The following is a 16,892-nucleotide window of genomic DNA, read 5'->3' as shown; positions in this document are numbered from 1 at the left end:
ATTTTTGCAAAACTGTTATATCCAGGAGTGGTGGCAGAGTTTGTCAGTCATACACAATATCGAACATGCTAAAGCATTTAAAAACCTTTCATAAATTTGAAATCAAAAATCAGAAACATGATAAGCGTTATCGATTTTAATATATGCGAGGATAGCTCTACCGCAGGACCATCTTGTAAATCCAGTCCTAACCCTGCTTTTGAAACTCCTATGCCAAGGGAACCTTGATCTACTACACTCGCATTCGCATTCACAAGTCTCAACCCTACGTCTGAGGATGCGGAGATAAATACTAGAAGCTCTTCTTCCACAATTAGTTCTATAAAAATGAAGCCTAGATCTTCATCTACTAATCAACCAACAATACATCAAGTGTTTGCAAAGACCAGGCATCTCAAATCTATAGATCCGAAGGCAATAAAAATTACAAGGCTTATTGCTGAAATGATATGCACAGATAACCAACCTGTTAGTATAGTAGAAAATCCCGGTTTCAAGAGGTTACTACAGTTTTTGGAGCCAAGGTATACGATACCAAGCAGAAAATACTTCTCGACTATTGAAATTCCTAGCATTTATCAGAAGGTATCAAGTAAAATTCAGTTCTTGGCAAAAAAAGCTAATCATGTTAGTATAACTACCGACATGTAGAGCTTAACAGCCAATGTTGATTACATAAGCCTAACAGCACATTTCCTCACAGAAGATATGAAACAAATTCACATTTGTCTTGACGTGGTACCTTTTCCTTATGAGTCCCACACCGCAACCAATCTTGTTAACTTTATGAATGAATCACTTGAGCGTTGGGGACTACTTGAAAAACTCAATGAAGTAGTAAGAGATAATGCCAGAAATATTGTTTCTGCTATGGTAGTCGGGAAGTTTACAAATATTCCTTGTCTTGCCCATACACTTCAGTTGGTTGCGAAAGATGGCTGCCTCGACAATGAACGCATATCTTTACTAACTGCTACCTGTAGAAGAATAGTATGACACTTTAAATATTCGGTTAAGTTATACAAACTTTTGAGACAATATCAGGAGATTCTGGGACTGCCTAAACAGAGCATTATTCAAGATTAGCCAACTAGATGGAATAGCACCTTCCACATGCTGAACCGTTTAAAAGAACAAAAAGATGCGATTCTGTTGGTAACGCCACATTTCCCAAAAGCTACTCGACAAAACAAGGAGTTGTCAACCGGAGAATGGGATAGTTTGGTTCCTCTCGTTGCTGCTTTAAAAGTGTTTGAAGAGGTCACGCTTACTGCAAGTTCATCGAAAGTGACCACATCAGAAGTTATCTCAATAATAAATACAGTTAACGTGTCAATTGATCGCATCAAGGACTACGGAAATTTTAAAGAATCTCTGTGTCAATCTTTGCATCGATGTTACGGAGACTGCGAGAACGAGCCTATATATGCTTTTGCAACAATATTAGATCCCAGATTTAAAAACAAGATTTTTAGGAGCAGGACGATGGCTAAGAAAGCTCTTACTTTATTAATTGGCGAGTTGAATGCATTAGACATAGACAAGGGTTATGAAATTAAAGCTGCTGAAAATCAAGAACCTACCACACCTGCTACAGGTGCTGTCTGGTCATTTTATAACCAATTAATCAACACAAGTTCTGTAGTAAGTATTGTGCTTCTATATTAGTATTGTACTTTAAATATTGTAAGCCTATAAATTGTTTTAATGTTTTAGATTTATACTGCGCATTGCACAATGTCAGACGAAGTAGCAGTGTACTTGAAAGAACCTCTACTTGCAAGTCACGAGGACGTCTTTGAATACTGGAGGAAATCCAAATTTCTTAACATGAAAAAACTAGCACAGAAATATTTAGGGACGCCTCTATGTACAGTGTTTTCGGAGCGGTTGTTTAGTACTGCGGGTCTTATCTGCGACCGGAAAAGAAGCTGGTTAACTCCGGAACGACTGCAAATGCTTGTGTTTTTGAACAAGAACCTCCCGTTTCTTAACTATCAGTACTAACGGTATCAGGAACAATATTTTGATATATCAGGAACAATACTTTACTATAACTATTCTCGGATTATTTATTCATAGTAAAATCTAATAAATTTATATATTTTGTTGCATACCAACATAATATTAAAATTTAAACATTATGATCGTTTATCATATAAACATTGTTGCAGTCACTGTATACAGTCAGCATTCTTTTGGTCTAAGTGGTCTATTATAAAATGCTATTAGCTTGACATCACATTTGTCTTAACTCACCCATCCACCCAAGTCACGTTTTGTGACTTTTTCAAGGAACCCATTATTCACTCGAGCGTGATATTGTTATGCAATGGACCCCTAGACTATATTTTTCCAAAATAAACATGCAAACTTTACGCAAATATTGGCGCAATATCACTGTCTAAGTGTACTTGGTACACTCACCAAGTTATCACTATTTTTATTTTACTACAACTATTACTACTACTATTAATATTAATATTATTATTACTATTATTATTATTATTATTAATATTATTAATATTATTAATATTATTAATATTATTATTATTCGGTCAATTTTTAAAATATAATTTAAAAATTGACCGAACTACACCTATTTTTAAAGGAGGAGGTAACTCCCATATTTTAGGCTGCAAACCAATTTCTTTCTTGCCTTGTTACTCTAAAATACTAGAGCGTTAAATGTACAACAGACTCTGTGATTATCTAAAAAAAAACGACATTCTGTATTGAAAGTAGTTCGGTTTCAAAAAAAAAGCATTTTACTGAACACGCTGTGGTCGAGCAAGTCAACGAGATATCTGACGCTCTAAACAACGATTGTTTTAAAGTAGGAGTTTTCATTGATCTGTTCAAAGCTTTTGATACAGTAAACCATAATATACTGCTAACTAAACTTGGAAACTATGGCATCAGAAACAAATATTTACTTTGGTTCAAAGACTTTCTAACTAACAGAAAACAATTCATATGCTATGATTCAAAAGTTACTGGTAAATAAACTTAATAAATTGTGGGGTTGCTCAGGGCTTTATTTTTGGGTCATTATTATTTCTACTGTACATAAATGATCTATATTTATCTAATCTATATCTACCAAATCTATCTATCTATATCAATTAAATCTTATAAAATTAACTCTATTTGCAGATGATTCCAATCTTTTTTAATATGTTATTGAGCAATTAGAAAAGGTAAATGAGTGGTTTTTAAGAAACAAAATCTTATTATAAACAAAATTATTAAAAGGAAAAATTATTAAAAAGAAATCTTCAGTAATCTTTTTAGGCGTGGAGTCTGATGAAAATTTACGATGGAATTTTTATATAAACAGTCTAAAAAAAAAATTTAAAAAAACATTGGAATTATATATAACATGTGAAAACTAAAAATCTGGACAAAGTTTGTGTAAATATAAAAATACAAAAGAATTTTGTATAATTGCAATCACTTCTATTATGTTGCAAATTTAATTCTTTAAATTTATTATTAAAAAATAATTTATTTAGGAATAATTAAAAATGAAAAAAAAAGCTTCTAACGAAGACTCCCTTAGAAAACGAGTGTACACATTTTTGGATTTGCATCCGGATGACAACAAAAACTTTATTGTAAATCGTTTTCGAATGGAGAACATACCAAAATCTACTATTTATAATATACTTCAAAGAAAGGGGAACAATATAGGACCAGAAAGAAAAGCCGGAAGTGGTCGCAAAGCAATATAGATGCCTGCAAAAGAGATAAAGCGCCTTAAAAAATCGATTGATCAAAAGGATGGTATTTTACAGCGTGGTCTTGCAAAACGATTTCATGTATCACAACCGTACTTATGCAAAATTATTCACCTAAAAACTAGCATTCGTTATCGTAAAAAAACCAAAACACAAAAAAGAACACCGGCTCAAAATGCAACTGTTTGTTCCAAGTGCCGCAGGTTGGTTTCGACTTTTCGGAAAAAAATAGTTATTATTGACGATGAATCGTATTATTATTTGAGCAACACTAATATTTCTGGAAATACTGGATTTTACTCTCCTGACATTAATACAGCATCAACTAATGTAAGGTTAAAAAGAAAAGACAAACTTGAGCCAAAATTACTTGTTTGGATTGCATTCTCTACAAAGGGAATCTCTCAGCAGTACATTGCTCCGTCAGGCCAAGCAGTCAATGAAGATGTGTATATTTCAAAACGTCATGTTAGATTGGAGAAATTCATTGAAAAACATCATAAAAATTACAGTATTGTCATTTTTATGATGTTTTTTTAAAATAAAAATAAAAACGACAATATTATCATTTTTATAATGAAGCTAGATCAGGTCAACTTTGACCTGATCTAACTTCATTGCATTATTCACGTAAAGTACAAAGTTATCTTAAAGCAAAAAATATTTAGTTTGTACAAAAAGAGCATAATCCTGCTAATGTGCCAGAATTACGTCCAATTGAAGATTTTTGGTCTGAACTTAAGTGATTAGTGTACAACAAAAACCGGCAAGCTGAAAACCTAGGCAAAATTAAAAAGCGGATAGAGTTTTCAATTATAAGAATCAACGTAGAACGTGTACATCGGCTTGCTGTCGCCACATTTACAAGAGTAGACACTGTTCGTCGTCATGGCATGAAAAACTTATACATCTATTTATTCTTATCATTTAGATGTTTTATGTTATTATACTTTTTAAATTGTTAAAAAAGATGACTCTGTTAAAAATTTATACGATTTCTAATTTTGTCCAGATATTTAGTTATCACCTGTTAGAGCTAAACCATTTCTTAATTTTAAATCACTACAAGGTTTATACTTTGCTTTTGTTCATAGTTACTTAACATACTGTAACATCGTTTGGACAAGTAAAAATCATACAAAACTAAAAAAGCTTTACAATAAACAAAAACATGCATGTTGGATATGGTAATTATGTATTTGGAGCTAAGACAAAAGAATCTTGCAAACCTCTCCTGTGTTTACTTGGAGCATTAAGTGTTTATAAAATCAATTTACATAAAATTCTAGTCTTTATATATAGAGCTAAGTTAGGATTGTCGCCAAAAATGTTTTTATCGTATTTTTGTGAAACCTGTCATAAATACACAACAAGATTCTCGAGAATCAGCTTTGTTGTTACAAAATATAGTTTGAAATTGAGCTCCTACTCAATTAAGTGTCGTGAACCATATCTATGGAAAGCATTCTCAGACATAGCAAATAAAAAAATAACCTCTCAGGATCTATTATAAAAGGAGTTTAAACGATTCTTCTTATTTATGAATTACACTATGCTTAATTTTAAATGTTTCTTTTAAATAAAGTTTAACTCAAATATAAAAATTGAGATAAATTAACAAAAAATTTTTTTAATCAAAATCCATATAACAAAGTTTATTAATGATATTACCTCTTTCTTAGAATGGTATGTGTATGTGTGTAATGTTTATTTGTTTTTTGCTACTGTAGAAAATGTAAGCAGTTTGGTAATTACTATCTGCTTCTTAATGTATTTGAACTTATATAAAACAGGACGATATATTATCTTCTTGTTTATATATCAACGTCTTTATAATAAAATATTTGTAAATTACGGTTTTATAAAAATAGCGCTCGGTGATAAGACATTATGCCTTCTTTTTGCTCAAGCTATTTATTTTATTGTATATGTAATAAAATATTAGAGAACAGTGGTCAGATACGGTTGAAAATGCGAATTAATTCATTTTCCTTCTCCAACACACAAAATTTGCAAAATTTAAAACACTTTTTAGGAAAAAAATGCTATATAATATTTTGATTTATCTATATAAACTCAAATAGGAATAAAATTTAACAAAAATAAAAAGAATTTAATAACACATGTGCTCATAAAAATTTTTTAAAATGTAAATTTGAAAAAATGCTTCACTTTTCATTGTCACAAAAATTTCTTTTTAAAAAATGTTCGCAAAAAATTAATCAGAATCACTATGATCACAAGGTTGGAAGACCTTTCCATCAATTATTGTTAAAAGTCCATAGTAGGTGACTTGCACTCTTAGACTGTTTGAAAAAATGCATAAAAAAAGTTTTGTTTATTCCTTCTGAAGCCTACCTGACTTATTTGTGATGGCTTCTTTTGACTCCTTTTCGTATGCAATGGCCGACATGACTGAGCAGAGTTTGGAAATGGGTTGAGGTACGCTATCTTTTTAGGACAAATGGCATCAATCATTTGCAATAACATAAGTTGACTCACCATTAAGGTACTACCATCTGGGATATTATCATTAGAGTCTTGATGATGAAAAGTGTGGAATGATCCACCGCCATCCAAACCAAAGTTGAAGTAAAGATTATTGCTGTTATCTGCCATCATTTGAATAATCGGATTTTTATCAAAACTCTTTTTAACAGTGTGATTAAGGAGATTTTAAGTTAGTACTGAATAGTCCAAAAGATTTAACCAACAACAAATTCTGGCATCAACTAATTTGTTGTAGTTTGACCAAAGGTTGGCATTGCTTGCGGTACATGAGCTCTTTATGGCGCAATACTGATTTTTTGATAAACCATTTAGCAATAAAAAACCCAAAGCATCATCAGGGCTTTTTTGTCTGACTGACAATAATTTTTTCTGAGGAAATTGCATCTAGTGCAAGTTGTGCAGTTTCCTTAACTTGCTTGATTAACTTTCGAATCACTTTTGCCAGAGTTGTGTTTTGTTGAGAAGCAGCCTTAGTAATGGCATCAGATTCAAGTTCTTGGTAAATTTTTTAAATTTAATTTTTCATAAGCGTGAGAAAGAATATAGTTGATCTTTGATTCCAGGTAGTGAAAATCAATTCTGCTGATATTTGAAGGTCTTTGAAATAGCTTAAAATTGACTTTTTCTATCAGAAAAGGATACAATGCTCTCTTTCATGACCTGAAAAACGTCATCATTTTTTATCTGAATCAATTAAGGTTCTTTTTTGAAGATGCAAAAAGAATATTTAAAAAAAATAGTATTTTCAATAAGAATATAATAAATTATATTGTAATATGACATCGTAAATTGCTTAACACTTGACAACTAAAATTTTAACGTGAATTTATTAAACTATACACTAAGAATGAATAAATGAACAAAGTTCTTTTGCTGAAAACATTACACAAAAAATAGAAATTGAGATAGATGACACTTATATTATGTTTTGAAAAAGCCACATTTAAAAAACATATAAAACTTGCCTTTTATTCACAAAGGTATTCCTCTAGTAACAATAACAATAAAAATTTTTAGTTGTACTCATTTATGCACTAAAAAACGCTAAATCAAATTTTATGAAAAAGCGCTCATTTATTGTATTGCCTAGTTTAGACTTCAGATGGTGCTGTTTGCTTAAAATTCTATTCAGATGGTGCTATATGCTTAAAATTCTATTTTCATTATTTAGAAATTTTACAATTTTTAAACTTTAAACTTTATCATTTTGTAGCTAAAATTCCAGCTTTCCAATGAGTACCTATATTTTGTCGCATGATATTTTAATCAAAAGTTATGAGTTTAACTTTTATTTCATTTTTCGTTATTTCAAGATATATTTACCGCGAAAAAAAGCGCGGCATTTTTTGTGCATTTGCCAGTAGCACAAGTCCAAAAAGGGGATAAAGATGGTTAAGATTTTTTACCATAAAATAAACAGGTTCCAAATCAATACTTTGGAAGTAATTTTGACTTGGACAGAGTTGGACAGAGAGCACAAATTGAAATTTTACAAACTAAAATTTGAAAAAATTTGTGCTTTTTGAAACCACTTTGGCAGTCATTACCGAAGAATTTGCATTCATTTAATTTTAAAAACCTGAATTCTTGAATAACGTATTAATTCATTTGAATAACGTTTCACTTGAATAACGTATCTATTCATATCTTGAACAACGTATTTTTTCATTTACACATAGTTTTCTCTACCGGAGTTCTTTTGGTATGATAAAAATTAATAATTCAGAGACCTACGGAGAAATAATGTTGTGCATACCCTACCAGAGGTTTAAAAAATGTTTTTGAATTAAAAGTAGGCGTGTTATTTAAAGATAGCAATTTTGAATTAATTCACATTTTCAGACATTTCTGACCACTGTGCTATCTGGTTTAGAACCCAGAGGTCGAAGGTTCGACTCCAGCTCCAGCCCAATAAGTGACATTGGTAAGAAAAGAAGCGTGAACTTCCTAGCTATATTCTCCTTCGCAAATGTAGCATATAGCCACACCAAACTCTGGATAAAAATTCAGTCGGATTGGTTTACTGGTTAAAGATTTATGGCAGTTTTAGTTAATATTTTATTAATTTTTTGTTCAATGTTAGGGTGAGTTTTTGGAAATTTTCTGATACCGCAACAAGAATTTGTCTTTTAGCTCTAATGTCTTTGTCAGTCCTTTGAGTGAGAGGTTGTTTTTGAGGCGGTGAACTGCCCAGTAAACACAGATTGGTTCAGAATTGGTCAATATTTAGTCGAAATTGGTAGAAAAATTGATAAAACGTTTAGCGACCTATTATTGACTAAAAATCGACGCTTAATTTGAAATGTATAATTCAAACTTTTTGTATATACGTTTACTAAACGTCGATCTAACGTTTAGAATATCGACTTACATTAGTCAATATTGTAAACCTTTATTCGACCTTAATTAAACGTAAACATTCATAGATTTAAAATCTACGCTTTAAATCTTTTAATTTAACCGTTTATTAAACGTCAATCAAACGTTTACAATATTGACTAATATTAGTTGTTATTCTAAACGTTTGATCAACGTTTAATAAATATTTATTACATTATAATATAGTAATATAGCCATTGGTCAGAAGACTCGCATAACAGCTTAAGTCACGCGGTTTAAATAGGCATAATTAAAACGAAATAAAAAAAATTACTTTTTATTGGCTAAATAACTAATTTAGATGCGTTTTCAAGATTCACTTCCTTACAACAACTGAAAGCAAAACGACTGATTAATAAATAATAAACGAGTGTCGGTAGCGCCATTTTAATTCAATGAAGTTAAAAGCCTCTTATCACAATAATCTACCTTCCTAAATGCCAACAAATTAATGGACTCAGTTGTTTTAGAAAATATTGATTGCAACATAGTTAAAAATATGAGTTGCTGGTCTGTCGTTATGAAAGTCCTGCTGCAAGAACTTTTTTCGTAAGTTTTATAAGCAGTTTAAATTCATTTCGTTAGGGCTAGTATGATTGTGTAACAGTAGATGTTCATCTTTGCATTAATCAAGAAGTTAAATTAGTAAATTTTTAATTTTTTTATTTTTAGATGCATTTTAGCTTAATTTAGTTACATTTGCTAAAGAAAATTGGTAGAACAGAGCTGGTAAAATCCACTGCATATAATATGGCGCGACGTTACGAAATTTTTAATGTCAAAAATAAACATGGATGGTACAGGAAATTTCTGAAACTTCCATTCAGAAAATCCTCTATATGTAAAGTTGTTCAGTGTAATTCCAATTTTGATTTATGAATGTACATTTAAAATGCTAACTATTTTACCCAAGTTTTTTGCGGTTACTAATCAGGTTACAAAATCAGACGATCAGGATACGATTGCAGAAGATGATGTTGCACAAACAGGTGCAAGATAAACAAGGGTAGACGGTATTCTAGGAAGATTTTTGATAATGCATAAACTAGTGATCCAAAATATTTGTTTATAAGTTTATTAATTTTATAAGTAATCTTTGAATTAATCTTAATGTAAACTTTTATTTTCAGCTAATGAGATTAAATTTAAAAAATATTTGATAGAAAATTATTAATATAATATTTCCACTACCAAAAGCATGGTCATTTAATTTTTTTAAATTATCTAAACATAAAATAAAAGTATAGTATACGTAGTATAGTATAAAAGTTTATAAACATATTGTAATAGTTATAAAAAATATAAAAAATAAGACCAGGTCTTTTATAACTATATCTTATTTATAAATTTAATTACTTTTATAACTATATCCTATTTATAAGTTTCACGACCTAATATAGCTCTTATTACTTATATAAAGTTAAAAAGTTATAACGTAGTTTTAACTTATATTAGTTTTAAAACTTAAATAAATTAAATTTACGTTAACAAAATTAAAGAAACTAATAGACATGTTTAATGTACGTTTACTTAGACTAAATCTAAACGCTTTGTATACGTTAATTAGACTAGATTTAAACGCAAATTAAACAAAATCTATACGCTTTATATACGTATAATAATCCTATAATAGACGTCTAAAATACGTTTGAATATAGACGTTTTATGGACGTTTGTTCTAAACGTTAATCCGGATTTCATTCTAGACGGATAATTGACCAAATCTGAACGTTTTGTTGAAACGTTGTTTTGACGTTTAGTAGACGTTTGTGTGTTTACTGGGTGGGATCAACCCTTAATGCAGTATCAACAATGTTTAGACAAAACTTAAGAAAATTTTTACCAACATTTTACAATTCCGAGCTTTACAAAATATCCACTAGAAATTTTGCGAGATTGAGCAACATGATTTACAAGACTTGATAAACCATTGCAGTGAGCAACAACCCGAACTGTACCAGAATCTCCTTTTCCGTCGCTATTTTTTATGTCACTCTTTTGCTAATAGCCTAACTTATTTGTTTAAAGATTTTTCATGGTATAAGTAGCAAAAAACTAACAAAATATAAATTAAAGCATAATAAACTTATTGCCATAAAACCTTAACCAGTTAACTAATCCGGTTGAACTTTTATCTAGAGTTTGGTCCGGCCATATGCTACATTTGCATTAATTTTTATCAAATTATATTAAGTGATTCTAATTTTACAGGTGTTTTTATTGTTGCGCTATAAAGTCAAAATTTCGCTTAGTTTGAACATTCAAGTTAAATCATTTTCCGCGGACAAAATTAAAAGATTTCAAAATTTGCATTACTGAGTACCTTGATGTGTATGCTATCACCCCATACAATTGGCGTTCTTAGGTCAGCTAGGTTAGCATTATCAGGATCCGTTCTAACCGTGTCTATCTACCATTTTTATCTGTCGGTTTTTATTTATTTTTATAATATTCTTATGTTTATAATTGTATAACTTTATTTTATTAATTTTGTTATTATTTTTTTAACAAATTTTGAAATTGTTATTTTTAACTTTAACTTTTTTTTTAATAGTGTTGGAATTAACAATTAATTAAACAAAAAATTTAAAAATTACATAATTAATTTTATAAGATTAATCATAAAACATTAAACAATATAAAAAACATGTTTTATCAGTATAAACAAAAAACTGAATAGGTATTGCGCTCTTAAAAAGACAAAAAAGTTATATTATTTATAACTACTGTTTGTTATGATTATTGTTTAAATTTAACTATTGTTAAACAAAACTAAATTAATGTTGGGATATTCCAAAACTAATTAACTTTTAGAAAAAAGTTAAATTATAATGCTAATAATCAAATAATTTTCTAATTTTGTTTCAGAAGATGGTACTTCAAAATATTTGAGAACTAAAGTTGACTAATAATAAAAAACATAAAATCTTTAATTTCCGTCCGTAAACTAGAGTCGAGAAAAAAGCTATGGTTCATTGTCAGAAAAATAATCATTTTCACTTGTTTAAAATGAAAAAATTGTAAAAATTAAAAATTTTAAAGAGAATGTTTTTAAGTTATTTAAACTATGTAGAAAACGCCGATGTAATTTGTTTTTAAAAAAAACTATATAGAAAATATCTAATTTTCCATTTTAAAATATGTATTAGTAAACTCAGAACTAAAACTTTCATAGCGACGCCCCTAGCAACCAATTTTAAATCACTTAAAGCCTCTAAAAGTATGTTTCTTTATAATTTAGAATCCCAGGGTTGGTTGTTGGTAAGTCATTAAAGTACTTTACATAGTTTTAAACTGCTATGCAAAAAGTCACTAAACTGATAAACGTTTACATGAGGTTTTCATTGAATAAAATTTTATCTCGAAAAGTTGGATGAAGTTGTATGTAAATCAATATTTGTTCGTGTTTATAATCATTGTTTGTTTGGTTTTGTTAATTAGTTTTAATTGAAATGAGTTTTTATCTATTATTATTATTGTTTAAATGACTTATTATTGTCATTTCCTTTAGTTTTAATAAGTAAAAAAAAAAAAAAAAAATAGTAGAGCTTTGTTATAGTTAACTTAATAAGTAAGTTAACTATAACAAAGATTTGCTACTTTTATTGTTATTAAGTTAATTGGTTTTCATGTGCTACTTATTTCTTTTGTTATAGTTAATGATAGTATATAATAAAAAAAAAAGTAGAGCTACGTTGCAGAGAAAGTCTGGCCATTCGAAGGCATTTTCTAGACGCTCGTTTAAAGGTAATCAGCATACAAAAAAACAAGAAGAATCACCTGAGGTTCCTTCATCTAACCCACCTGTTTTTTCTTCAGGAAAGAAAATAAAACTATTATATTTATCAACAAGTCAACCACTATATTCTAAAATCACTGATAAATCCAATTAAATTAACATTGCATTGTCCTTTCCAACCAATAACACCGATTTGTTACCCTATGTAAATTATCCAAACTCAACAGTGTATAATTTGTTTTTTCTACTTTTTTCTACAGCTATTCTTATAAAAATTATTAATTTAGTAGCTACACATCCTGATAGTGAAAAGAAGACTATTAGTCTAATACTTGATGTCTTGAGAAAGCAAGGCTTATCAATACCGTTATTATTGCAATGTTCAAATTGTAGTTGGTGTGCATCCTTCATTCGAGTAAGAAATGCAAACGGAAAAGCAGTTGCGGTAGACCTCCATTTGAAGTAAATGTACGCTCTGTTATTGCAATAAGGGAATTTAGGAAAAGGTCACAACGGTTTAGAAAAATTGTGTGGATATTTAAACATGCCACCTCCAATGAATGTTACTGTGTTTAATGAATTACGAAAAAATGTATGTAACTCATATATTGATGTTGTAACGTGTTCTATGAACAATGCCTCCGTTGAATTGAGAGATTCCATATTTGCAACTGACAGAGATGAAAATGGTATTTCAAATGTAACTTTATCATGTGCTGGATCATGGCAACAAAGATGTTATGCATCGTTAAATGGTGTTGTTACTGTAATAGCAAGTGACACAGGAAAGTGTTTAGATTATCGTGTACGATCTAAAGTTTGTTAGTCATGTCAATCTTGGGAAGCAAAGAAGGGTTCTGATGAATATGAAGAATATATTTTAACTCATGATTGCAACATCAACCATACTGGTTCTGCTGGTTCTATGGAAGCTGCTACTTTAGTAGATTGTTTTGTTGCTTCAGAAGATAGTCGTAAGCTCCGATATACAAAATACATAGGAGATGGAGACTCTATAGAAAGGAATAGTTGTGAAAAAATTAGAATGTGTAGGCCATATCCAAAAGCGAGTTGGAGGACGATTACGGAAACTCAAAGCAACAAATATGCAAAAATTATCTGACGGAAAAACGTTAGGAGGTGCAGGTCGTCTTACTGAGAGAGTTATAAATAAACTGCAAAATTATTTTGGTATTGCAGTTCGGCAATCGACAGGTACTACTGTTTACTAGTTAAAAAAAGCTATTGGAGCAGTGCTTTTCCATTGCTTTGAGGCAAAAGATTTTGAATCAAGGCACCAAAATGTGCCAACGAACTGCTCATAGTTGGTGTAAATATCAGGCTGACAAAATAAACGGTACAGCGACGTACAACCATAAGGTAGGATTATCCTTTGCTATCCTTGAAGAAATAAAGCCTGTTTTTTTAAGTTTGAGTGATGATAGTTTGTTAAAAAAATGTCTTCATGGCAAAACACAAAATACCAATGAGTCATTAAATGGAATGATTTGGAAACGATGTCCAAAATATATTTATGTGTGTGAAACGCACATAAATATATGTTGGACATCGACATCTGTTGAGTTGGGTGCAGTTATTAATTTGAATGACCATTCAACTGGAATTTTAAAAGTTTTAGAAGGATTAGGTGTTGTTTCTGGATTTTATTCAAATGATTTCTGTGTCTCAAATAACGACCAACGAATAATGCAAATGGAAAGAGAATCGCTTGATTCAGTTAAGAAGAGGAGAAAGCATATTCGAGGAGTGCGTAAAGGTTTTACGAATACCAATGAATCAGAAGAAGAACTGAAGTATGGTTATGGTTTATATTAGTCTATATTAGGTTTTATTTCTAATCATCAATCATAACAATTAGTTTTTTTGAATATATAGAGAAAGTTTAGTGATTTTTTAGTGAATTCTTACTTAAATTGCATTTATCTCAATATTAAAACTTTTGGATGGTGCGTCATGTAACTTTTGATTGGTTTGAGCTTTGCACTTGAAATTTTGCATAGTGGTTATTTTTTATTAGATGCAGGTTTTGAACGAACATTTTTTGAAAAAATATTTTTCGAACCATAATAAGCTGGGCCCAAAGTTTCATTTTCAAGCCTTATTACAAATAAGATATTAAAATTTTAATTATCTTAGATCTAGTCATCCAATCTCCAATCAAATCCAATCAGGCAAATTCTGCTTCCATACCTGTAAATTATACTAAAAACAAACTGTAAAAATTCCAATTGGTTTTTTCTCAATAAGACGCACCGTAAAGTGACCATTTTGTGACTTTTGGGCCAAAAAAGGACTACTTTGTAATTTTTTTTTTCTTTCTTTCAAGGTTTAGTTACCTATATTTAATAAATGTATTAAAATATCAAATTAAAATAATAAGAAATAAAGAGTTTTTCACCCAAGTACCACCTTAATACGAATATATAACTTTGATTGTTTAAGAAGTACTTTTAAAATGTTAATATATTTGTCTTTTTAAGAGCACCATATATATTTTTGACTTTTTTTCTAATTTTTTTTTTGTACTTTTAAAGGAAAACTTTAAAAAAAAAAAAAACTGTTAATAAAAATAAAAAAATCGATCTAATGGAGTCTATCGAGTTACAAGATCTTAAATACTGTCAGCAGACTTTTAATATAACTTATTTGCAACGGTTGTTTTTTTCGATGTATATTTAGGTAAATTTTTAATTCGTCTTTTACCATCTTCAGTGCACATTGATTTACCACATACCAATTTATTTGACACATTGTTTTAGCTTTGCAACTTTGCAAATTCTTTTGCATCAAACGGATTATTCCTTGCATTGCACATAAAATCCTATCTATTAAGTGTTTAATGTTATCTTAACAAATTTGCTCTCGCATTTCCGTGGTGTACAGCGCACTGTTGGTTTGATTGAGAAGTACGTTACCGCAGTAGTCTCTGGAGGTGTTATACATATATGCATTACTTTCTCTCTAAGAAATCAAAGTAAGATATGATGGAAGCGAGAAATGTGACCATCGCTCAGTACAACAACAGGGCGAAGTATGCCTTTTGCAATCAAGCGTCTATCAAGTAATTTTCAAAAATGCAATTAAAGATTTATGATCTTGCGATCTATTCTCTATTGTCGAAAAAAATGAGTTTGGATTATTTCGAATAGCATCTAGTGGAGCCAACTGACTAGTAATTACTTGAGCACCAAATATTACATGGCAAATGTATTTTTCACCTAAATAACTATTAAGCGTTGAAAATATGTCTGAACATTCAAAACATAAAGTACATGTTTTGTCTTAAGATATATTTATTTTTAAACTTGTTATTTTTTTGACAATATCCAATTATACTAATAACCACTTAAAGTAAAATGTTCATATATGTGAAATACATAAAATACGTTTAATAATAAAATAGAATAACTATAAAAAAATAAAATATAGAATAATAGTTATAAAAAAACAGAATAAAATATATGAAATACGTCTCATTATTTAGTTTTATATATTAAACGTTAATATATTAACGTTTAAAATTGTATTCACGATTATGTCGAATCATTTTTTGACAGCTTTCATCACGCCCACCATTTTCAAATCCGTTAGCTGAACCATTAACACCATAGTAGACAAACAGTGATGTTCTATCGTGATTTAAGAGCATATGTTAGTCAATTTGACCTGTCCAATGACCAGATGCTTTTTGATTTTCTTGAACTATGATGCCGCAAATAAACAATTCATTTCCAAATCATCTGAAAAGTAGTAAACAATATACTCAGGTAAAAAATAGTACAATAATAATAAAATAGAAAATATAGTACAATAATAATAAAACTTGTCAATGCTGTAGTAAAGAGTTATATGTGTTAACAGGTAAGACTTTGTACAGATAAATAACAAAAGAGTTTTCAAGACTGAATTTTGTTTGGGGTTTAGATGGGTTAGGGTTACATATAACAAAAATTTACATATAACAGAGCACTGCATTTTTTTTTGATGTTCTTTTTTATTGTAAATTTGTTTGAAACTAACATAGACACAGGAACTTACAATTTCTATATTTAGTAATACAATAAAAAATTCTTACTTATTCTTCAAAAGAGATTTCCTTCCATTTTTCAGGCAAACCAATACACTTTATTCTTCCAGAATATCATCGTTTTCCATTAATTTCACACCACTCTACAGCTTTTTTTATCTGTTTTTTTGATCTCGGTTAAATTGCTTTGCAGCTGCTTAAGATTTATTCCTTAGCTTTTTAATTACAGAATTCGTTGCTACTCTCAAGCTAAATTTTTGTTTCATTTTTATTTATAATAACAAACATTTTAAACTATTACAATACTGACTGTATAAATAAAGTATTGTAAAAATAAAGCACAGCAACTTTTTCATTTTTAAGGCATTTTTTAAAGTTGCAAAACAAGAAGAAGCTGTTAAAAGAAGTTGATCTGTTAAAAGAAACTACTATCTTTCAAAATTAACTGTAAGACATAATGGGAAGAAAAAAATAT

The 16,892-nt window shown here is 29.5% G+C and overlaps 1 protein-coding gene and 1 long non-coding RNA gene across 2 annotated transcripts; both read left to right on the top strand.

Annotated features, from left to right (window-relative positions):
• The first annotated feature begins 1,113 nt into the window (after positions 1-1,113).
• On the top strand, positions 1,114-3,734 carry LOC136083568 (zinc finger BED domain-containing protein 4-like). The gene is made up of 3 exons (XM_065802972.1): positions 1,114-1,644; positions 1,717-1,906; positions 3,541-3,734. The coding sequence occupies exons 1-3, from the start codon at positions 1,114-1,116 to the stop codon at positions 3,732-3,734; spliced, it is 915 nt and encodes a 304-aa protein (XP_065659044.1).
• Positions 3,735-8,873: 5,139 nt separating this feature from the next.
• On the top strand, positions 8,874-9,510 carry LOC136084429 (uncharacterized). The gene is made up of 2 exons (XR_010640559.1): positions 8,874-9,179; positions 9,303-9,510. It is a non-coding gene; the product is annotated as an uncharacterized LOC136084429 (long non-coding RNA).
• The last annotated feature ends 7,382 nt before the right edge of the window (positions 9,511-16,892 follow it).

Source organism: Hydra vulgaris, chromosome 08, assembly GCF_038396675.1.
Source record: "Hydra vulgaris chromosome 08, alternate assembly HydraT2T_AEP".
Classification (NCBI taxonomy): domain Eukaryota; kingdom Metazoa; phylum Cnidaria; class Hydrozoa; order Anthoathecata; family Hydridae; genus Hydra; species Hydra vulgaris.
This window is presented reverse-complemented; position numbering and strand designations above follow the sequence as displayed.